Source organism: Gnatocerus cornutus, chromosome 2, assembly GCF_029298725.1.
Source record: "Gnatocerus cornutus isolate USDA-ARS CGAHR chromosome 2, icGnaCorn1.1, whole genome shotgun sequence".
Lineage (NCBI taxonomy): Eukaryota > Metazoa > Arthropoda > Insecta > Coleoptera > Tenebrionidae > Gnatocerus > Gnatocerus cornutus.
Window position 1 is genome coordinate 3,149,983 of NC_142234.1, and position 25,241 is coordinate 3,175,223.

The 25,241-nt window shown below is 31.8% G+C and overlaps 4 protein-coding genes across 4 annotated transcripts; 2 read left to right on the forward strand and 2 right to left on the reverse strand.

Moving 5' to 3' along the window:
• Window positions 1-5,293: 5,293 nt before the first annotated feature.
• LOC148178171 (beta-galactosidase-1-like protein 2) lies at window positions 5,294-7,392 on the forward strand. The gene is made up of 2 exons (XM_088029368.1): window positions 5,294-5,321; window positions 5,372-7,392. Exons 1-2 carry the CDS (start codon window positions 5,314-5,316, stop codon window positions 7,329-7,331), a joined length of 1,968 nt encoding a protein of 655 aa, XP_087885494.1. The 5' UTR covers window positions 5,294-5,313; the 3' UTR covers window positions 7,332-7,392.
• Window positions 7,393-10,288: 2,896 nt separating this feature from the next.
• On the reverse strand, window positions 10,289-12,390 carry LOC148178172 (beta-galactosidase-1-like protein 2). The gene is made up of 2 exons (XM_088029906.1): window positions 12,312-12,390; window positions 10,289-12,265 (listed from the first exon to the last, which is right to left on the reverse strand). Exons 1-2 carry the CDS (start codon window positions 12,323-12,325, stop codon window positions 10,315-10,317), a joined length of 1,965 nt encoding a protein of 654 aa, XP_087886032.1. The 5' UTR covers window positions 12,326-12,390; the 3' UTR covers window positions 10,289-10,314.
• Window positions 12,391-14,025: 1,635 nt separating this feature from the next.
• Dph1 (diphthamide biosynthesis 1) lies at window positions 14,026-16,231 on the forward strand. The gene is made up of 2 exons (XM_088029212.1): window positions 14,026-14,133; window positions 14,186-16,231. Exon 2 carries the CDS (start codon window positions 14,186-14,188, stop codon window positions 15,392-15,394), a length of 1,209 nt encoding a protein of 402 aa, XP_087885338.1. The 5' UTR covers window positions 14,026-14,133; the 3' UTR covers window positions 15,395-16,231.
• LOC148178174 (WD repeat-containing protein CG11141) lies at window positions 15,319-23,061 on the reverse strand. The gene is made up of 8 exons (XM_088029211.1): window positions 22,673-23,061; window positions 22,338-22,622; window positions 21,995-22,291; window positions 21,741-21,946; window positions 21,595-21,689; window positions 18,004-18,684; window positions 17,758-17,958; window positions 15,319-15,410 (listed from the first exon to the last, which is right to left on the reverse strand). Exons 1-7 carry the CDS (start codon window positions 22,889-22,891, stop codon window positions 17,852-17,854), a joined length of 1,890 nt encoding a protein of 629 aa, XP_087885337.1. The 5' UTR covers window positions 22,892-23,061; the 3' UTR covers window positions 15,319-15,410; window positions 17,758-17,851.
• Window positions 23,062-25,241: the final 2,180 nt, after the last annotated feature.

Here is a 25,241-nt window from a genome sequence, read left to right on the forward strand (position 1 = left end):
TCTTTCTGGCCTTTTATCAACCCCGTTGTTAGGTATCTATTACCATTTAAAATTACGAGATAAAAACCGGTAATTTTTTTTTAAATTGCTAAAAATCATTTATTGTAGGTGTACAATAATTTCATAAAATAAATAATGCAAATTGATATTAAAAACTATAATTATGCCAACAACATTAAATCTTAGACCCAATTTTTGTATTTTATTTTTTACAACAATAAATTTTAAACCACATACTAAATTATGTTAGCCGATGCTCACGAAACGCTGGGATTTTTGCACCAAGCTTTTGCGAAACGGCGGATTTGAGAGCTGTTTCGCCTCTACTTTTTGAATCTACAATTTGTCTTATAAGACATAAGAACGAGATTTTTGTAAATGTGCATGATTAATGTTTTATTTATTATTTTATTTGTAAATTATCAGTTAATGACCTCCGTCACAAGATAAGAAAATGCTTTGATGACCGTGGGTCAGAACGAATTTAATGAGTTATTATTTATTATAACGGCTTTTGTCACTCCCGAGCCAACTTAAGAGCAGCAAGCACAAGTTTCGAATTATTATTTCTTCAATTTACCAACATTAAAATAGTTTGTGTCTTTAAAAATTCTGTCGTACTTGTGTTACTAATTTAATTTTTAGATTTTATTGGCCATTCTATGCTTACTTATCGGTAATGTTAGTTCGAGAAATTTTTGGTACGAGGACCACTTGGACGGACCGTCCTATAACAACATTAGTCTACATGAAAACCAACCAGTTATTTTAGCATTACAAAAAAATTTGACAATCCATAACCTGAACGGAACGTTATATTCAAATTCACTATCTAAACTCAACGTCACAAATTTGCACTTACTTTATTCTTCCATTAAGAATGTGGAATCTGGAGCCCTTTGTTCATCACCAACAATAAGAAGACTACAATTTGATATGGGTGAAGATCTCAGAATAACCAAGGACATGTTAAAAAATTGTGAGAAACTAGAAGAGTTGTATTTACGAGGATTTTATACGTTAAACGTAATTGATAACGATGCTTTCGAAAATTTGCCCAACTTAAAACATCTAGTTTTGCACTCTTTGAAATTTGAAAATCTCACCCGAAGTTTATTTGAGAAAGTTTCGACTTTGGAATTTCTAACAATTGATTCTTGTTCGGTTCAAGCAACCGACGTTGATGCTTTTGTTGAGCTCCTAAACTTAAAAGAACTTGAGTTATTGTATATTCCGGACCTGAAACATAGTCCAGAAGTGATATTCAAGAGCAAAATTAGGGCACAAAAATTGTCAGTCAGAGGTATAAATGGTTCTTTATCTTCAAGATTAGTGTCACAATTGAATGTCTCGGAATTGCGACTTAACTTTCGATACCTAAGCGGAATAGAACCTGGGGCAATTTGTTCTTTGTCGGCTTTAAAGCGTTTCGAAATTAGCATCCGAAGAGATAATGGAGTGAAAATAACCAAGGAGATTTTTGAAAATTGTCAGAAATTAGAGAAACTAACTAGCCTGTCTTGATTGGTGGCACTCGCTTGTTTTTTAAGTACATTTATCTTTTTTCTTTCCTTTTTTAATGTCGCTTGGTTCGTGTATTTCTTAATTAAGACAGTCGGAGGAATAAGCGCATGATCTGTCTAATTGTTAATTAAGACAGTCGGGGGAAAACATGATCCATCTATTTGTTAATTAAAACAGTTGGGGTAATAAGTACATAATCCGTCTAATTGTTAATTAAATCAGTCGGGGTAATAAGCGCTTGATCTGTCTATTTGTTAATTAAGACAGTCGGGGTAATAAGCGCATGATCTGTCTATTTGTTAATTAAGACAGTCGGGGAAATAAGCGCATGATTTGTCTATTTGTTAATTAAAACAGTCGAAGTAATAAGCGCATGATCTGTCTAATTGTTAATTAAGACAGTCGGGGTAATAAATACATGATCCGTCTAATTGTTAATTAAAACAGTCGAAGTAATAAGCGCATGATCTGTCTATTTGTTAATTAAAACAGTCGGGGTAATAAGCGCATGATCTGTCTATTTGTTAATTAAGACAGTCGGGGTAATAAGCGCATGATTCATCTATTTGTTAATTAAAACAGTGAGGGGTAATAAGCGCATGATCCGTCTATTTGTTAATTAAGACAGTCGGGGTAATAAATACATGATCCGTCTAATTGTTAATTAAAACAGTCGGGGTAATAAGCGCATGATCTGTCTATTTGTTAATTAAGACAGTCGGGGTAATAAGCGCATGATTCATCTATTTGGTAATTAAAACAGTCGGGGTAATAAGCGCTTGATCTGTCTATTTGTTAATTAAGACAGTCGGGGTAATAAGCGCATGATCCATTTATTTGTTAATTAAGACAGTCGGGGTAATAAATACATGATCCGTCTAATTGTTAATTAAAACAGTCGGGGAAATAAGTACATAATCCGTCTAATTGTTAATTAAAACAGTCGGGGGAATAAGCGCATGATCTGTCTATTTGTTAATTAAGACAGTCGGGGTAATAAGCGCATGATCCATCTATTTGTTAATTAAGACAGTCGGGGGAATAAGCGCATGATCTGTCTAATTGTTAATTAAGACAGTCGGGGTAATAAGCGTATGATCTGTCTATTTGTTAATTAAGACAGTCGAGGTAATAAGCGTATGATCCGTCTATTTGTTAATTAAGACAGACGAAAATCAAGTGGAATAAACAGCCTTTGAAAATGTACAAAATCTGAAGAGTCTTAGTTTGGGTACAGTGACTATAGATCATCTCACAAAAAATTATTTCAAAAACCTTTCTTTATTAGAAGTGCTGCACTTACAAGCCATTGAAGTACAAAAAATCTACGAAGAGGCTTTTAATGACTTGAAACATCTGAAAACTTTGGGTATATCTAATAATGAAAATTTAGGTCGTATTCCTGAAAAATTGTTCGCAAAAATCTTGTAAAATCTAGAAAGTTTGAATCTTGCTGGAAATAATATAGTAAATTTAACTTGGGATGAATTCAAAGGTTTGTTGTCTCTAAAAAAGTTAAACATAAACTACAATCCTATCTCGAATTATAATGTACAAAAAATTGCTCAAAATATGCTCAATTTAGAACGATTCGAATTTGTAGGTGAAAGTGCTTATTGCAAGGAACAAGAACTAACTTTCATGAAAGAATTAACAGCTAGATTCAATCATACGATTGACGTTTCATGCGTGGATAAGTTGAAAGGATACATGGTCGATTTCGGATTCTAAAATAAAAATGTTTGATCAAAATAAAATATAGGAGTATAAAAATCAATTAAGTAAAGAATTTGGTTATCTTTCTGTAAAAAATGGTGTTGATTTGAATAAATAAAACTTTTTTTGCATTAGACTTAGAATGATTAATAAATGTAATTTCTCAGAATTATACAGTTGTCTCAAAGTTCGCGAATTTTGAATTACTTTTGTAGTTCAAATATGAAAAAAAAAATCCGGGTTTTCCCACAAAGATACATTGATCTGAATGTGCACTCTTTGAACTGCATTTTCTTCAAATGCAGGGTAAAAATTTCAGTGATTATTGTTATTGAAAGTGTAGATAATTGTGGATAATAATAATGTAAAACAATTTCTTGAAAAATTTGCTTTATTTTAGAGTAAAAAAAATCTTAAAATAAATCTAGAGAATTCTAGCGAATGATAAATAATCCAAGATGGATATAAAAAAATTAAGAATTAAAAATATTCCAAAATCTAAGGAATGTAAAAATAATATTGATAAGAATTTAGAACCTATCAAAAATCTATAGAATCAAGCGAAAAGTTGACGTATTTATCATGTAGTCAAAAACAATAATAGATATTTATTATATAAGAGTGTAAAGACGCAAATTATTCACGACAAAAATCAGTCATTCTCGAGATCGTAGATCAAGAAAATAAGATTTTTGGAGTGAATAATTTGTCTTTACACTCGAATATAATACTAGATTTTATCCAAAACCTCTATTGGTTGCAATTAAGGCATTAAAAAAATGGTCAGAAGTGACAGCAGTGACAAATTTTTAGCTTTTAGAAAGCCATTATTGTCATGGAAATGTGGCATAATTTTCTTTTTCGAATTTGCCGCTTTAATAGGTCCATTAGAGTACTCAATTTAGAGTCGTTTATAGGTATCTATAAAAGAACTTAAAACAGGAAATTTTGTTTTTTTCGAATTGGCAGAACTAATTAGTCTGGCTGTCACCTGTTTCCTGTCAAGTTCTTGGTCAATTTGGATTTTACGATTCGTGTTTAATAAATTGCTGCGTGAATAAAAAATGTATCAATATAATTGAATTGTCCTTTGCGGCCAACAATAATTCTACCTAAAAATAATAGATGTGAATACTGGCTGTGAGGTTAGGTTACGTTATGTCAAAATTCAGTGACAGTGAAACTCAATAAATGTCAAATTTTAAATTAAATTTGAAAATCAAGTGGCAAGTCGTGGTTACAAAACCATTACCAATCGTGTAACACGAAAACTCTTAGAATTGGAAAATTTAAATTTTTCATTAGAAAGGGTGAAAATTCGAAAAAATAGTATAAAGGACTGGTTTTATGTTGGCATTGGTGCACTCGTCTCATACAAAACTCGCCTACACCGAGAACTCGTGCACCAAATTGGCCTTTATAAAACACGTTCTTTAATATACTATAGTTCGTACAATGAGAGATTGAATGACAGAAAAGTCACTAAATCTACGCGATAAAAAGTGTATTTTACGCGCGAAATTTAAAATAACAAAATAAGCCCACTTACTGTCCCCCAGTTTGCGTAGGAATTTAGAGTTTTTAGTGTATTTGGTAGCATAATTTGCTGCCAACCTATATGTCACCTGTCAAAATCTCCCAATCTCTCACCGAATTTACTATATTAGAGTATAATTACCGGTAGTTTATCATGTTGGCAATTTAATGTCCAAAATAAAAAGGTGTATGTAACAATTATATTCTTATCTTAAAATATCGTGATCCACATAACTTTATGGAGATGGATTACAAGTACTTTCCAAATTTACTTTATCAGAGTTTTTTGACATGACACTTTTCTTGATTCTTTTGGCTTTTTCCTTCTTTTAATATGTTTTATTTCTATTAATTATTTAGACCAACCAATTCCTTACATTCTTTTTGTTCCCTACTGGTCTCCTTCAACCTCGCTTTCAACTGTTTAAAATGTTTGTATTGATCACTTATCTTATAATTTGCGTATAAATCTAACAAGTGAATCTTTAGATATCTGGCGTTACTTGTAAACACTTCAATTTCAGACGTTGAACTGCAATGAACTGGTAAGATTTATATTCCATACTGAGTAAATTAAAATCCCATTATACCTAAGGTTGACGCTACCCTTTCTTCTCGTCGCTGTCGTCGACTGCGCCGATCTTCCAACTGTTTACGAGTACTACACCTCCGATGGAATTTCTTCCGGTCTTTCGGTCGATCAACCTTATTTTACCCTAAATGGTAAGAATATTACCATATATAGTGGTGCAATGCACTACTTTCGCGTTCCACCACAATACTGGAGAGATCGCCTTAAAAAACTCCGAGCTTCCGGTTTGAACACAGTGGAAACGTATGTTGCTTGGAATCTCCATGAACCTCAAAATGGAGTGTTTGATTTTGGCAACGGCGGTTCAGACATGGAGAAGTTTGTCGATCTTGCGAACTTCCTAACTATTGCACAAGAAGAGGATTTGCTCGTGATTATTCGTCCAGGCCCTTACATTTGCGCGGAATGGGAGTTTGGCGGATTTCCCAGTTGGCTGCTCAATGAAAAAGACATCCAGCTTAGAACTTCGGATCCTATTTACATGAAGTACGTCAAACGTTATTTTGATCAACTTTTGCCGATTCTTGCTAAATATCAGTTCACTCAAGGTGGTCCCATCATAGCTGTTCAAGTGGAGAATGAGTACGGATTTAGCACTCGCATTGATTTAGATTATCTTCAACAACTCGTTGATATTATGAAAGATAACAATATTGTCGAGCTACTGGTGACGTCTGATGGTGCTGGAAGTAGAAGCACTGGAAGTCTCCCTGGAGTTTTGTTCCAAACTGTGAACTTTGGGTCAGATCCTGGAGCCTCCTTTAGTATTTTGGAAGAAATTCAACCGAATCAACCGTTGATGGTCATGGAGTTTTATCCCGGTTGGTTTGACCATTGGAGCGAGACTCACCACACTCAAGACGATTCAACTTTTGTCAGCAACTACGAAGCCACGATAGGTTATCCAGCTTCTGCTAATTTCTACATGTTCCATGGAGGGACCAACTGGGGTTTCCTCAATGGTGCTAACAACGGTCCTGGAGACAACTCAGCGTTTCAACCGACCACTACAAGCTACGATTACGATGCTCCTTTAAACGAAGCTGGAGACTACACGGGAAAATACTACATCATGAGAGACTTAATAAAGAAATACAACCCTGTAGAAACACTAACACCGGAGCCCCCAGAATTAGTTGCGCGTCAAGCTTACCCAGCTGTCTCCATCGAAGGAGTGTTAACTTATAGCGAAATTATTAATCAAGTCTACTATATTGTCATCGATGGGTATCCCTATGCCATGGAAGACTCCCCAATTAATGAATATTCCGGTCAAAGCTACGGTTACATTGCCTACGAAGTGGAAGAATTAGACATTCCTGCAAATTCAGTCCTCACTATAACAGGTCATATACACGACACGGTCATGATATTGATCGACGGAGTTTTAATATCAAATCCTTTAAAAAGCGCCGACGATTTTGATAATTTTGGTTATTGGAGACTCGACAATTCAAGCATCACCTTAACAACAACTGACTTAACAAATGTTACTTTGAGTGTATTCATGGAAAACTGGGGACGGGTTAACTTCGGAAATATGTACTCTCAGTCTAAAGGTTTCACTAAAGACAACAGAATTTATTTAAACGACAAAGAAATGAATGATGTCGTTTGGATTGGTTATTCTCTTGAGTTTAAAAAGAACTGGATAATGGAATTGTACGATTGGAGTCCGGTTGAAAATGGAGAAATACCCAAAGGACCTGGATTGTACAAAGCCACCCTTACAATTAAAGATGAGCCGTCCGACACTTTCTTGGATATGAGAGAATGGAATAAAGGAATAGTGGCTGTTAATGGTTTTGTTCTTGGCAGATACGCTTTTATTGGACCGCAACAAACTCTATATCTTCCAGGGCCGTTCCTTCAGACTGGAGATAATGAAATTATAATCTTTGAGCAATTTGAACCTGCCGCGGAGATTAAGTTTGCGACAGATTCCATTTACAGTGTTCCATAAATATGTTACTTTAATGTAGGATTTATTAAAAAACTAATAAAAATTGGGTTTTAAGGTACAATTTTATTATTAATGTTTTAAACAAGTGTTTCCAGTTTCGCTGCAAATATGCTTTCTTTTTGAGGAATATTTATACATATACAGGTGACAAGATTATGCTACAATATTATGCTGAGTTTATTTAAAATAAAAATTTGTTCTTAAGAGTTTGAACTAGTTAAGTTTTTATGATTTATAAGTCTGTTGTAAATAACACTGCGTGACAAGGTTTTGGTACTTTCAAAACTGTTTTATGCTAAAACATTTTTATAAGACATAATGTCGTTTACCACAAGTTTCTATCACGTCGCGTTAAAAGTTATGGGAACGTTTTTTTCTGAATAATAAATTTAAATTTAATTTTTAAATTAAGAAGGTTATAAGTATATTGCAAGTATTAAAGATTTTTGTTTTCAAAATAAAAGTCATTACACAGCTCAAGTTCAATTCATTAAAAATTAGTGTAAAATAAATCTGGGAACATCGAGTAAAAAAAATCGATGTTGAACTCAATTTCAACAAAAGCACAATTACATCGATCTCCAATACATCGGAGAAAGCATCGATTTTGAAAAATAGTAAATAAAAAACTCAATAGAGCATAGTTTATTGTGAAAAACAAATTTAATAAAATTCTTAATAAAGCAACAAAATAATAAATAATACAAGAAAAACAAAAATAAATTAAAATTTTAAATAATAAACAAAATAATAAGTAAAAAAATTATAAAAAATACAAATTCGAGATTAATTAAGAATAAACAAAATTCTTAAATTTAACTCCCTTAAATTAAATTCCAGTCTTCTTGATTTAGACCGCAGCACAAGTAAATCCCGCCTTGTTTTGGTTCTATACGTTCACAACCAACCAAACGAAATATCACCAAAATCAAGAATGTAAAATAAAATTCATACATCGAAACCGCAATTATCGATTTTTAATGATACAATGAAAATAAAAATATATGTATTAAAAATCGATGTTTTCCTGGCGATATTAATAAAAAATCGATGTAAAAGTCCCAGATTTAAATCGTAGTTTCCAATATTGATGTTATGAATTTGGAAATTAATTTGAAAAAAACTGCATTTTTTCCTCAAATTTTAAAAATAATTTCCATCAAATCTTAAATGACAACTGAGATATTTTATTAGTGATTGACTAATGGCTAAATTAAATCTGGGAACATCGAGTAAAAAAAATCGATGTTGAACTCAATTTCAACAAGAGCACAATTACATCGATCTCCAATACATCGAAGAAAACATCGATTTTTAAAAATAGTAAATAAAAAACTCAATATAGCATAGTTTATTGTAAAAGACAAAAATAAATAAAATGCTTAATAAAGCAACAAAATAATAAGCAATACAAGAAAAACAAAAATAAATAAAAACCTTTAGTAATAAACAAAATAATAAGTAAATAAATTATAAAAAAACAAATTCGAGATTAATAAGAAACACAAAATTCTAAAATAAAACTCCCTTAAATTAAATTTCAGTCTTCTTTATAAATATTACCAAAATCAAGTGTAAATTAAAATACATACATTCAAACCGCAATTATCGATTTTTAATGATACATCGAAAATAAAAATATACCTATGTATTAAAAATCGATGTTTTTTGGCAAAATAGACATTAATAAAAAATCGATGTAAAAGTTGCAGATTTAATAAATCTGAGAACATCGAGTAAAAAAAATCGATGTTGAACTCAATTTCAACAAGAGCACAATTATATCGATCTCCAATACATCGGAGAAAACATCGATTTTGAAAAATAGTAAATAAAAACTAAATATAGAATAGTTTATTGTGAAAAACAAAAATAAATAAAAACCTTAAGTAATAAACAAATTAATAAGTAAAGTCCAGCTCATTACTATCAGTCCACTCTCCTGTGTAAATTTTCTAAAATTCTTGGGTGTAAATCCGGTTTTCAATTCTTTAGGGAGAAAATTAAGGGAAAATTGAATAATGATTTTTGAGGTTAACACGTTGTCAAAGTTTAGTGTATCAACATCTCACATTAGTTAAGAATTAATCAAAGGTAAGTTCCAAAAGAGAGATTTAAATAAGGATTAAACAAGTTTTGGCAAACTTGCGCAGGATGATTAGCTTCTACGCATGTGACAATTGGTCCAAGGTCAAACGCTTTTTCTGCCAACTGTTTTTAATAAAAATTTCTAGGGGCTACTACTGCCAACTTAACTTTTTAATAAGTGGACCGATAGTAATGAGCTCTAGTATAAATAAGTTATAAAAAAAATAACAAATTCGAGATTAATAAGATTAATAAGAATAAACAAAATTCTAAAATATAACTCCCTTAAATTAAATTCCAGTCTTTAAAAATATCACCAAAATTCAGAGTGTAAAATAAAATACATACATCGAAACCGCAATTATCGATTTTTAATGATACATCGAAAATAAAAATACATGTATTAAAAATCGATATTTTTCTGGTAAAATCGATATTAACAGAAAATCGATATAAAAGTCCCAGATTTAGTGTAAAAAGCACGAATTTCTGTGAGTGTAAAAATTCGCATAAAAGTCGGCGGTTATAATTTGCATAGATTTTCATCATTTTTTTTTGAATCTTCGTTTTTTCTGATATATTTTGAATTTTTATGAGTACAATTACGTTGATATCTTCAATAAACCTGAAAAAACAAGTTCTTTTCTATTTTTTTAACTATTTTTCAAATTGACAAAACAAAAAATGACACGTGATACAAAGTTTTTGAGTTGAAGATATTGTTTAGAAAAGGTTTTCAAAATTAATTTGAATTTGTCGCCCAGTGTAACCTTTCAAAATAAGGGCTTTAGGAGTGTGCAAAATTCGGAATTTCTACTTGCGGCCACCTAGTGACATCGCCTTTAACTCTTATTTAACAAAAACAAAAATAATAAACATAATTTTTATTATAAAGTTAACCAGTACTAAAGATTGAATCGAGTACAAATTTAACTTGAGCAGCTGGCTCAAAGTGCTCAAAAATTAAAATCTTGTTGTCTCCACTTTGAAGAAATGCTCCAGGAAGATACAGAGTTTGTTGTGGACCAATCAAAGCATATCTTCCAAGAACAAAACCATTAACAATGACTATTCCTTTAGCCCATTCTCTCATATCAAGGAAAGTATCCACAGGCTCACCAGTTATGGTAAGAGTAGCTTTGTACAGTCCAGGTCCTTTAGGGATTGTCCCATTTTCAATCACATTCCAAAATTTCAAGCGTTTTATCCACGACTTTTGGAATTCAAGAGAGCGAGTCATCCAGAATTCTTCAAGTTTTTTATCATTTAAGTAAATTGTGTTGTCTTCAGTAAGACCTTTAAATTGTGAATCTATATTTCCAAAGTTGACACGGCCCCAATTTTCTACCACTATGTTTAAAGTTACGTTTGATAAAGCACTTTTTGTTAAAGTAATGCTGGAGTTTTCGAGCTTCCAATAACCAAAACCGTTGAGATCATCGGCAGTTTTTAACGGAGGTGATACTAATGTACCATCGATAAGTACCATAACTGTGTCGCGAATACGACCTGTAATGGTGAGAACTGAACCTGCGGGAATGTTTGATAAGAATTTTTGATAGACAATATAGCCGTAGCTTTGTCCTGAAAGGTAATTCACTGAGGATTTTTCCATGCTAAAAGGAACTGAGCTTACTATCACCAATTTGATTTGATCAATAATATCACTCATTGTTAACACTTCAGTTATGGATATTGCTGGATAAGCTCGACGTGGAATTAATTCTGGAGGCTCGGGTGTGATTGTTTTCACAGGGTTGTACTTCTTTATTAAATCTTTTATGATGTAGTACTTCGCTGTATAGTCTCCTGCCTCGTTTAAAGGGGCATCATAATCGTAGCTTGTTGTGGTCGGTTGAAATGCAGAATTGTCTCCAGGTCCGTTGTCAGCACCGTTAAAGAACCCCCAGTTGGTACCTCCATGGAACATGTAGAAATTAACAGACGCTGGGTAACTTATTGTGGCTTCGAAGTTGGCTGTGAATGTTGAATCGTCCAAGGTATGATGAGTCTCGGTCCAGTGGTCGTACCAACCGGAATAAAACTCCATGACCATCAACGGTTGATTCGGTTGAATTTCTTCAAGAATACTAAAGGAGGCTCCAGGATCTGACCCAAAGTTCACAGTTTGGAACAAAACTCCAGGGAGACTTCCAGTGCTTCTGCTACTAGCACCATCAGATGTCACCAGTAGCTCGACAATATTGTTATCTTTGATTATATCAACGAGTTGTTGAAGATAATCTAAATCAATAAGTGGGCTTAATCCGTATTCATGTTCCACTTGTACGGCTATAATGGGCCCACCTTTAGTAAACTGAAACTTATCCAGTTGTTGGAACAAACGTTCGAAGTACCGTTTCACATACATCATATAAACATAATGAGAAGTTCTAACTTTAATACCTTCTTCTCTAAGTAACCAACTTGGAAGTCCACCAAACTCCCATTCTGCACAGATGTAAGGACCAGGACGCACAACAACAAATAAATCTTCTTCTTGAGCTATTGTCAGAAAGTTTGTAATACTGAGAAACATTTCCATATCTGAGCCTCCTTTTCCAAAGTCAAAAGCACCTCTTGAAGGTTCATGAAGGTTCCACGCAATGTCCATTTCGACTGTGTTCAAACCAGCAGCTCGAAGTTTCTTAAGACGGTCTCTCCAGTATTGTGGTGGAATGCGAAAATAGTGCGTAGCACCACTGTAAATGGTAATGTTTTTAGCATTTAAGGTGAAATAAGGTTGGGCAACTGAAAGACCAGAAGAAATTCCATCGGCAGTGTAATATTCGTACAAAGTTGGAAGATCAGCGCAGAATCCAGAAGTAACCAATAATAGTACCAACCTACCACCAAAGTCATTTACTAGTAAAAATGTTATGTAACTCTTACCAAAAATTCTGCATTGTGTTGTACTTAGGATGAAATGGAAAATTAAAGTGATTGTTCTCAGAGTGTAGTAACAAAATCTTATCTTTTATCCCTACTTGTTTGATTGATAATATTTGACAACAACGGTGGACTCTACCATTACATGTCACTCTGCTGTTTTCTTGCAAATCAGCCGTTGAATCTTGATAAAAATTGATGGTTTTGAAGATTTCGAGCTCTTCTTTGTGAATTCAAGCCAGAAAACGGCGAAAACCAACGAGAAATTGTCGTCTTGCATTGAAATTAGCGGATTTTTCTAAGAAATTTGATGATTTCGTGCAGATATCTGCTGTTTTCTTTCAATTCAGCCGTTGAATCTTGATAAAAATTGATGGTTTTGTAGATTTCGAGCACTGCTTTGCGAATTCAAGCCAGAAAACGGCGAAAATCAGCGAGAAATCGTCGTTTTGCATCGAAATAAGCGGATTTCTCTAAGAAATTTGATGATTTCGTGCAGATTTCTGTTATTTTCTAGCAATTCAGCCGTTGAATCTTGATAAAAATTGATGCTTTTATAGATTTCGAGCTCCTCTTTGCGAATTCAAGCCAGAAAACGGCGAGAATCAGGGAGAAATCGTCGTTTAGCATCAAAATAAGCGGATTTCTCTAAAAAATTTGGTGACTTCGTGCAGATTTCTGCTGTTTTCTTGCAATTCAGCCGTTGAATCTTTATGAAAATTGATGGTTTTGTAGATTTCGAGCTCTTTTTTGCCAATTCAAGCCAGAAAACGGCGAAAATTAGCAAGAAATCGTCGTTTTGCATCGAAATAAGCCGATTTCTCTAAAAAAGCTGATGATTTCGTGCAGATTTCTGCTGTTTTCTTGCAATTCAGCCATTGAATTTTGATAAAAATTGATGGTTTTGTAGATTTCGAGCTCTTCTTTGCGAATTCAAGCCAGAAAACAGCGAAAATCAGCCAGAAATCGTCGTTTTGCATCGAAATAAGCGGATTTCTCTAAGAATTTTGATGATTTCCTGCTGATTTCCGCTGTTTTCTTGCAATTTAGCAGTTGAGTCTTGATAAAAACTGATGGTTTTCCAGCTTTCGAGGTCTTCTTTGCGAATTCAAGCCAGAAAACGGCGAAAATCAGCGAGAAATCGTCGTTTTGCATGGAAATAATGTGAATCTTTCTGTCAGCAACCAATCAAAAAGTAGTAATAAGAAATATGTTTTTGTTTATGACTATAAGTCACCTACAATTTTTTTGTAATTGCTAAGCTGCGATTAGGCCCACCAAAAATGTTGAATCTACTCATCATAAAACCTTAAAAACTTTAAAACTATAAAAATTTTGTTTGATTAAACTAGCTATAATAGTAAAGAACTTTCATATGAGAAAACAACAGAGACTTTTTAAAAATTGTAAATTTATTAATTGTGGTAGATGTGGTGCAGAAACATTATGCTACTAGTTATGACTAACATACATTATACTAATACTAAAACTTCTACAAAAATGCTAATTAAATTCATGAACAAAATTAACGCACCACTAGTTTTTTTTGTTTAAAATTTACAGGATTATTTCAATAGTTCAGTTGTTGTACAAAGAGGATTTGGATCTTTCTCAACATTTTCTATTAAACAATTGCTGACCGACACGGTTTGTTGATCCTCCAGAGTGGGTGGTTGCATACTTTCCATGCGGTAGTGCCCGCACTCCATGCGTAACAAACGAACTGTCAGATTGACATCTGTTGATTTTAGATTGAGGTTAGAATATGCAACTAAACATTTACAATAAATACGTGAACTTTTAAAAAACACATTTCACCAAAACAGTAAGTAAGAAAAACCATGAATACTTTGATTTTAATTGTTGTTTCTTTCTAGATGTCTGACGAATCGGCAATTGTTGTAAGGGCAAAACCCGCCAGAAAAGTGTTTGGTGCCAAAAAAATTACCAAAATACCGGATTCTATATTAAATGACCCCAAGTTGAAAGCAGCTATTGAAGCATTACCTAAAAATTACAACTTTGAAGTTCCAAAAGTAATTTGGCGGATCAAAGAATTGGGGGCTCAGACTGTTGCATTGCAAATGCCTGAAGGTCTTCTTTTATTTGCGACTACAATTGCTGATATAATAAAGGAGTTCACTGAAGCTGATTCTATTATAATGGGAGATGTAACATATGGTGCTTGCTGTATAGATGATTTAACTGCAGAAGCTCTAGGAGTTGAACTTTTAATACATTATGGACATAGTTGTTTAATTCCAATCAATCAAACAAGTGGAATGAAAGTTTTGTATATTTTTGTGGACATCAAAATTGATTATTTACATTTTATTGAAACAGTAAAACTTAACTTTCCAACATCAACTAAAATAAGTATGGTGAGCACAATACAGTTTATCGTGACGTTGCAAGCTGTGTCAGCAGCACTCAAAGACTTCGGTTACGATATTTTAATCCCACAGTCCAAACCTTTGTCACCAGGAGAAATTCTAGGCTGCACAGCGCCAGTTTTAAGGTGTGCTGATGTAATTATATATCTAGGTGATGGGAGATTTCACTTAGAGGCTATAATGATTGCAAATCCAAATTTGCAAGCTTACAGATACGACCCATACACCAAGAAATTCACAAAAGAATATTATGATCATGCTCAAATGGAGAAAAACCGAAAAGAGAGCATCAACAAAGCGAAAAGTGCAAAGTCCCTTGGAGTTATCATGGGGACTCTGGGAAGACAGGGAAGCCCCAAATCTGTCGGTCATTTAAAAAGTCGCTTTGATGAAGTTGGCAAGGACGCCGTTGTAATTTTATTGTCGGAAATATTTCCAAAGAAATTAGATCTGTTTGGAACGCTAGACGCATTTGTGCAGATTGCCTGCCCAAGACTTTCAATAGATTGGGGTTTGTGTTTCAACAAGCCAGTTTTGACCCCATATGAAGCAGCAGTGGTGTTGGAGGATGTCCAGTGGCACAAAGAGGGTGGTAGCTATCCAATGGATTTTTATGCTAATGCCAGTTTGGGCCCTTGGACGCCGAATTATAAGCCAGAAGAAAAAATTTCGTGCTGCGGAAAATGCCCATAGCGCACACAGGATTTAACTACAACAGTTTTATTTCAGTAGTTAAAGTACATCAGTTCCATTGTCTAAATTGAATCCGTTTCTACATTATGTAATTGTACAAGGTGTTTATAAATGTTTCTAGCATCAAGGGTGGCCCTGGAATTCCCGCCATACACTATTTTGCCGCTTTATTTCATAGTGAATATAACTATACTATATTTCAGAATTATTGACATCTCAGTGTGCCTTGGAAATTCAAATTTATGTTGGCAGAATCTTCTAATATAAGCGTATTTAGTGTTTTTAGATTTATATTTATCCCTATGTGTATGTAATGTGTGTCAGGTCAACTTAGAATCTGATTAAAATATCAATCCATTAGCTTAAAAAAGTAATTTACTTCATAACCTCAAAATGTTACATTGACAGTTTTAGAACCAAAATGCTAAAAGTCGTTCACATTGTTAGAGGCGTTTTACACAGACATGGCCTACTGAGATGTCAATAATTCTGAAATACTAGGTTTGATGTGCTTTTTGATGTTGCAGCAGCACTGCTATCTATGTTCATTTTCAATAATTCAACACGTTTTTGTTGCACTTTACAACAATTTGTCGATTTGATTTTAACCAAAAAATTTCAAAAATCTTGATGTAATAAGCAAAACTATGGATAGATGGCGCCACTATAGATCGACCAAAAATGATTGCGGCCAGAAAAGACTTACTTTTAGGCCGCTTTTGAGGCCTAAAAATTCCATTTTAAGTTTAAGTCGCCTAAAAAAAAATATTTACATCTGATGTGAACAAAAAGTGAATGTTTTTTTTTCAAGATAAATAAACCTTGATCCAATCAAAATTATTCAGAAATAATCCTCATTTTAAAGTCACAATTATAAAATTTTCGAAATTTTTGATTTTTCTCGAATTAAAAATTGAAAATTTTGGTCTATTTTGGTTTCTTATTTTGTACTTTTTGCATTTAATAAGTATGTGAAGAATAATCCTTTATAAATTTAACTGCTCAGAAACCAAAATTTACAATTTTTTTTTTAAATTTAAGATCGCTTCTAAATTGTTTAATTTTTAGAATTTTGTAACTTGCTGTGGTTATTAATTAAATTTGGTATAATAAATGTCAAAAAATTAAATGCTATATTGTCACAAATAACAAAATTTGATCAAAAAATACAAAGTTTTCAAAATTCCTAGTTCCTCACAAATATGAAAAATTCTAAATTTTTTTTTTTACGCTCTAAAATTTCATAATTTCAGGCATTAAATAAATTCGTTAAAAGGAAAAATTTATACAAATTTGATATATCCAGTGTCAAAACTAAAATAATTAGAACCGCAAATATAAAATTTTCAAAATTTTTGGTTTGCCTAAAGTTAAAATTTCTTTATTTTGTGCTTTTCCACATACGAAAAGCATGTTATGTTAAAAATCAAACTTTTTAAAAATGTAAATGCACTACATTTCCAGACTTTCTAGAGTCTAACAGTCTAAACTAACAGAATTTGAAATAAAAATGTAAAAATTTTCCAAATTTCTAGATTATAATTATAATTATATAGTTATAATTTGGTTCATATTTGTGTAATTAAGCACATGTAATATAATGTTAAAAATATTAATCTTTATTAAATTGCCCGTTTTAGAGCTAAAATTCACAGAATTTGAGCTAAAAATATTTATCAAAATTTCAATTTTGTTGTCAAATGAAAACATTTCTAAATTTTGTTTCTTGTGCTAATGAAGTTTGTAATTCAAAATAGTAAATAAGTCAAATACGAAAAGGAATCACTATAAATTTTATTTCTTCAGTTTTAAAAATAGCGGAATTAGAGATGTGCCTAATTATAAAATTTTTAAAATTCTTTGTTCAAAAGTATTTTTAATGCTTTATTTTGCTGTATATTTGTGTATTTTCGTTCAGTTAATAAAAATGTTAGAGCTAAAAACAAATTCCAAAATTTTTTATTAAACTTTGTAAGTTTAACATTCGAACGCCAAATTGACGAAATTTGGTGGATTTACTACTTTAAGCGTTTTTATTGCAAATGTTCAATTCCAGAATTTTAGAATAGTATATGTTTAATTTAACGTTTAACGTCAATGACATTTCAGTTACGATTTTGTGTCCAAGTCTTTGATTTTCAGGTTTTAAAACATAATTAGAACATTTTTTCTCTCCAAATGCACTTTGCTCTATGATTGAGGTTAACTGCAAATGTCAGCTGAAAAATGTAAACCCACATTTGTAATGAGCGGAAAATTTCATAGCCACCCTTGATGCTAGAAACATTTATGAGCACCTTGTATAATCAGGTTGTATGTGTAATAAAAATAAACGTTTAAAAATAATAAATTTTAGTACTTACTTGTTCTTTCTGCGTCGAACAATTACAATATTTCGCTTTTACAAAACCATCACATTCAAATTGACTAGTAAAATAAGAGTAAACAAAAAATATATTAAACAACTTCCCAATCTGTTAAAGATGTGTCCGATAAAGACGCGTCTGTTTTAACGTTGAGTTGAATGTCAGAGAGCTTCCACTCATTTGGAATGTTCAAACATGCTGAAAACACAACTATAACTTGATATTCACACAGAATGAACTTACCTGGTGATACTGTACTAATGCTAGTGTGTTCTTGTGGCGAACTAGAATTTTCTACATTTTTTTCAACGGTTGTGGAGATGATATTGTCGGCCTGCAACAATCGAACATCTGATGTGTCTTCAGATATTTCATTGTCATCACAATTTTCCGACTTTTCGTGCAGTTTATCTAGCGATATTTTCACTGTATCTAGACTTAAAATATCAGCGAGAATCTTTTCTTTATATTCAATATCATTTTGTATAGATTCTGGGCTTCTCAAGTCTGGTAAAACTCCCACCGAACTTAAAGTCATTAAAGTAGGTCTGATGTAACTCTCCTTTTCTTCAGAACTATTTGAACTTAAGCTAGTAGTGCTAACACACAAATTGTTGAATTTCTTCTTATGTTTGGTTTGTTTAAATAAGATCTTGTCATTAAATTCTTGCTTTCCTATGTCACTGAATTTTTTTTCAATTTCTGAATGAACTGCTTTTACGGGAGATTCTTTCGCCTCTTCGGCACTCATTACAAGTAAATTGTCAGTGTGGACATTAACATTGTCACCTAAATAATTTTCCTGGAAGGGGGATAAAGCGGGAATTATACTAGTCGTTTGTAATTTGTTCGTGATATCTTTAATCGACGATGTTAATGGCAAAAAGGCAGTTGGCATTGGTGACACTGAATTCACATCCAAAGCTGAAAGAATCAAATGATTTAAAATCTAGACCAGTGTCGAAGCCTTCAAAAAAGGTAAAAAGTGCAAAAAAATCGTAGTAGAATGAAAGCTATTGGAAAATGTTGAGAATATTACAAAAATGAAAGGAAAAATAAATTACGGTCGAATCGAAATCGGGAAGTGAGAGAGGGTGGGTTTTTAAGGGTTAAAATCGGTTTATCTCGATATCCGGCAAAACTACAAGTCTTATGGAAAAGAGTTAAATGGCAAAATTGTAGGTAATAAAAATATCTACAACTTTTGTATTTACACTTTTTTCTCATAACCTCAAAATTCACATGAAAAACTCAAAAAACCACGATTTTGGTTTTTTATTTTTATCTTTTACAAAAAATTTTTTTTTATGAAATTTGTTGAGAACTTACCTTTGTATATAGCAAATACACAAGAATTTTTTGGATTTGAAAAATTCATTTTTTTTTCCTTATTTTTATTTAATACCGAAAAAGCACCCTAATTTTCAATCGAAAATTCACGCGTCAAAATATCAGCTTTTTTAAAAAAGTTGGTGGGCTTTTTATTCGTTGAAATCTCTACTTTCTGATAGTGTAATAAAAAATACACGTCACTATGGAAAATATTTTCAAAAAATTAAACTAAAATTAAATTAAAAAACGAAAAAAACTCGAATCCAAAAATTATTTTTCTATCATTATGTACAATTTTGAGCTATTTATTAATATTAACACTGTAATTACTCATTTAGCGTATGATTCTAAGTCACATTGATTAACAAAAAAAATTTCAATCAAAAGATTACTATAATTAACAAACAACTAAGTTAATAACGTGTATATTTGATAAAACATCTACAATTTGATTGCTCTGGCATTTAAATTAACAGAGTTACAGTTTTAACATATTTTTTCCAAAAGTTTATAGTTTCTTCCCAAAATAAAAAAATCCAAAATTTGACATTTTTGATCTGTAATAGCATTTTTTTTCGCAGTTAATTGTATATTAATTACTGTACGTCTAAATTAGTAATCTCCTCAATTTTCATGTTTGTTAAAAATACAGCCCTTAATACATATATAATTTAAACAGTTAACGGTATAATAAAAAAAAATTAAATTTGCCAAAATTAGTACGTTTTGCTGTAGAATTTTGAAATTTAGCAGACTTAGTAATTAAGTTCTAAGTAGTAATTTTGCCAAATTTGATTGCTTTGGCATTAAAATTGTTAGAGATGCAGCCCTTATTAGACAATTCTATCAGATTTCGGTTCAATCAAAAAATTAAATTTTCCAAAATTAGTACCTTTTGCTGTATAATTTTGAAATTTGGCATATTTAGTAATTAAATCTGAAATAATAGCCTTGCTAAATTTCATTGTTTTGTCATTAAAATAGACCCATATATTTTTTCCAAAAGTTTTTGGTTCTTTTTCAAAATAAAAAATTCCAAAATTTGACTTTCTTGGTTTATATTTTTGCAATTTAGCACAGTTAATAAATAAGTCTAAATAAGTCTAAATTAGTAACTTCCTCAAATTTTATTGTTTGGCGTTAAAACTGACCGAGATAAAACTCCTAATAAATAATTTTTACAGTTTTTGGTCCATCCAAAAAAATTATAAAAAAATTTCAAATTCAGTATCTTTTGCTGCATAACTTTAAAGTTTCGAATGGTTAGTAACTAAGTCCAAATTAGTAACTTTGCCAAATTTGATTGCTTTGGCATTAAAATTGTTAGAGTTACAAGCATTAACATATTTTTTCAAAAATTTCTAGTTCCATCATCAATTTAAAAAATTTCGAAATGTGTTTCTTTTGATCGATAATTTTGTAATTTGGCACAATTAATAAATAGTCTAGATTAAAAACCTCCCGAAATTTCATTGCTAGAATCGGAAAACGACGAAGGAATTCCATCAAAGAGACAGAAATTATTGAACTAAAAAATATTCCGAAGAACATTTATATAGTATGAGATTTTTTTTATGACAAAAATATAATAAAACTGTAATAAACCACCTTTTTTACTGAAAAAAAAAATATAAAATCCTCATTTTTTAGATAATATTCCCTTTAAATCCTATCTTGAATATTTTTAACAACCATTTTCCCATGTTTTATTTTGCAATTTTAATGTTTGATGGATTGAAAATTTTTTTGTTTATCAATGTAACATAGAATCATACGCTAAATAACTAATTACAGTGTTAATATTAATAAATAGCTCAAAATTGTACATAATGATAGAAGAATAATTTTTGGATTCGAGTTTTTTTCGTTTTTTAAATTTTTTGAAAATATTTTCCATAGTGACGTATATTTTTTATTACACTATCAGAAAGTAGAGATTTCAACGAATAAAAAACCCACCAACTTTTTTTAAAAAAGCTGATATTTTGACGCGTGAATTTTCGATTGAAAATTAGGGTGCTTTTTCGGTATTAAATAAAAATAAGGAGAAAAAATGAATTTTTCAAATCCAAAAAATTCTTGTGTATTTGGTATATACAAAGGTAGGTTCTCACCAAATTTCATAAAAATAAATTTTTTTGAAAAAGATAAAAATAAAAAACCAAAAACGTGGTTTTTTGAGTTTTTCATGTGAATTTTGAGGTTATGAGAAAAAAGTGTAAATACAAAAGTTGTAGATCTTTTTATTACCTACAACTTTGCCATTTAACTTTTTTCCATAAGCCTTGTAGTTTTGCCGGAAATCGAGATAAACCGATTTTAACCCTTAAAAACCCACCCTCTCCCACTTCCCGATCCCGAATCGACCGTAATGTATTTTTCCTTTCATTTTTGTAATATTCTCAACATTTTCCAATAGGTTTCATTCTACTACGATTTTTTTGATTTCAAAAATTATCGACCCTGGTCTAATCATCAAAATTTACTCTTTTAATTACGCACCTGAAACTTCTTCAGGACGATACGATATGCGTACGACGCTTCTTTCCTCTTCAAGAACAAAAATTTCATCTTTGTATGCAGACACTGAGAGAACACTAAAATTACCAAGATAAAGTTATCAATATATTGCAAGATTTTGTACAGACTTTCTGAAATGGCTCATGGTTGATATGACAATCATTTTTTGTGGATCCAAAACGTATATGACGTCATTGTTGTAAGTCAGAAGAAGGTTGTCATTGAATGGCACGACTATCCCAAAGGAGGGCTCTTTTTGAGGTTTGAGAATCTTTAGATTTCTTGAGATTGGATTGATGATGGGGACTTCTAAACACTCTTTTTTTAAAATGTCCTAGAAAGTTGTTATTTGTTTAACTAGTTGTTATGAAATAACACACACCTTAAACAAAAGTGTTTTGTTAACATTTCCTTCATTGTCTGCCACCCAAATTCTTAGACCAGGTCTTGTGCAGTACAACGCTGCATCTGTAATTTTAGGGCCATTTTGATGAATTATACCTCCAAAAGAGCCTAAAACTTTTCTGTCCTTCTTTCCAACTTGACACACTTTCCATTTATCCTGTTTGTGACAAATTATACTCCTGTAGGTTGTAGAAACTAAGAGGTATTGCTGACTGTAGCTTAATTGGACTACTTGGTAAGATTCATTTAAAATTTCCATAGATTTGCATATATGCTAGAAATAATTTCTTTTTGAGATGTTGGATAAAATCCCAACTCACCATATAAAAATCAATTTCAGTTAAGACAATACTTCCACTTTTATCACCAGAAAATAGTTTCATGCCGTTTTTTGACCACTCAATGGCAGTTATTGGAGACTTGTGTAAATCAGAGACTGTGTACCGTTCGACTTGTTTTCCCTTAGGCCTCAAACTATCAGGAATAGAGTCAGGATGACACTTGGGAATTTGAAATATGTTGATACTTCCATCTGTGTTTCCTGACGCTACCATATAATCAACTGTTGAAATAATCTTTACAACTGTGACCTGCACATTGTGCTTCTACAAATTCAACAATTATATTAAGCAAATGCAAATTTATTTGGGCGCACTTCGCAACGTAGCCTCTGCAAGTCCTTTTTTTTCCTGTCATACCAATACACAACACCTAGATTCGTTCCAATGGCTAAAAAATCCGGTAAAACATCTATACAAGTTAACTTTACATCTTGAGTGAAGAATCCGCTCTGCAGTTTCGATGGAAGTTTGTTAAACAAGTCGGACAGAGGGGCCCATTCCTTCAAGTTGTTGTAAACGGATGTTACCGCCATTTAATTCAGTTAAAGGGGCATGAATTGCAACATAAACATAACGACACAAGTTTAAGGAAGGAACATTTAAAAGGGGTAGAATAGTTCGGAATGTTCACGTTGAAAGTACACATTTTAGATGACACATTTTTGACATTTGCGCCCACTTGTCATTTGTCACACAAAGATGTTATGAAAATCTAAACCTCGCCACGCTTTTTGAGCTGTATTCTTGGTCGCATAAGCAAATTAAGCGTTCGGGAGGTAAAGTTCGTTTTTTATTAAAAAAACCACCAACACCGCACTCTACCAACACTTTACAACCCGCAACGTCGTCGATGGTGACTTTTTGGTGATAAAATCAAATAGGTTAGCTGCCTAATTGACAATTTGATTACACAAAACGGCCTTTCAGGCTGTGCCGAGTCTTTTCACTATTAAATCATTTGATTTGCAATCCAACAGGCTGTAAAAGAAACGGTTTTAACAGAAACACTGCCCAATTTTCAGAAATGTCAAAAATTTGACAACTATTTTCTCACCAAAAATCTCCCTAGGCAACGTTGCCGGTTGTAATGCAGGAGAAGATTGCGGTGTTGGTGCTTTAAAAAAAAACGGACTTTAATCGTTTTTCACAACATTGCCAAAACTTAAATCTCTATTAAAATCATTCCTTTGCAACAAATTTTTAATTAATACACTCAACTTTGACAACGTGTTAACCTCATAAATCGCTACATTCAATTTTCCCCTAATTTTCTCCCTAAGAAATTGACAGCCTGATTTACACGCAAAAATTTTCGAAAATTTACACAGGAGAGTATAGCAATGAGCTGCACTTTAGGGTAAAACTACCCATAATCGGCACCATTAGCAGATTTCTCAACTTCAAAACGCTGTATAAAATTGAATTTTTGTTCTACACCTGTATAATTGTTGTCATTTTTCTCAGAAAAACTTTAATTTGTTGTAAAAATAGTTGTAAACTTCCAGAAAATGTTAAAAATTCACAAGACAGCATTAAACTGTTGCAATTGTTACAATTGCAAAATTGTAAATTGGTACAGTCGCGATCAAAATATTTTGGACGTCATTTTTTTTTGACATTTTGAAAATTTGAGTGTAGTCTACGCATTACTGTCAATTTGACATGTCAAACTCACGCAATTTTGTCAAAAGTAACAATGAAATAAATAAAGGGTGCTTTACACTTTATGACAATCGATTGAACTTTGACGTCCAAAATAATTTGGACGCGACTGTATAATAATAGTTATTATTCTAACAAAAATTATTTATTGTCAAAGTCTTTTGTCCTATTTTTTTCTTTTTAGCTTAGAATAACACATTTGCTTTCTGCTTCTTTTCTCTCTCAATTTCCTTTTTTTTCGATTCTTTGACAATTTTCTTTTTCGCTTTCTTTTCCAAATAGATTTTTTTTATATTCTATGATATTAATCTTATTTTGGAATGAAATATAAACACCTGACTGAGGAGAAATGCATTTTGACGGGATGTTACTTATCTTTTTATCATTTTTTTTTAAGAGAAGTACACTTAACCATTTTAAATTAGATACAGTGTTAAATAAATGTTAAGTTCTTAGCAAACAATTAAAGACAACTTACACGAGTGCAAGAAAGACCTTTACCACCTACAAACTGTTCTTTAATTTAATACAAGGCACAGACTCGTTTGTAAAAGTAACAGTTATAAAATGAAATCTTATCTTAGGAATTAACCAAACTACTCTTAAATTTTAGGACCAAATATCTGGATTCACTGTAAAACAACATATTTACATAATTTTAACAATCAATTGGTTAGATCGTTTCTGCAATAAATCAACTTTGACTTTGGTTATTGCGGATATATTCATATCAAACGTGAATGTACAAAAACAACAAATTTTTCTCTCACTTTTAGTTAAATTGAATTAGAATAATAACTTTAATTTCTAATATACACTCCCGCTCAAAAGTATTTGCCCACCAAACTAGTTTATTGTTCTCCAAGTTTTTCTCAAAAAATTAGTGACAGTTTTGTACAGAAATGATGAAGAAAGTTAAGTTAGGTGTGGAAACGCGTGCAATGACTATCGCTTACCACAGAATCAGCAGAAATAACCGCGAAATCGCAAAAAAATTAATAATATATTTAAGTGGGCAAATACTTTTGAGCGGTAGTGTACATATAAATGAATTTTTTGGCGACTTAAACTGAAAATGAAATTTTTAGGTCTCAAAAGCTATCTATCTATAGTTTTGCATATTACATCAAGATACCGACATTACCCTCAATTTTATAATTATTTGTTATTTATAATTTATTTATGTTTATTTATTACATGTCTAGAAGTGCTGCTGCAACA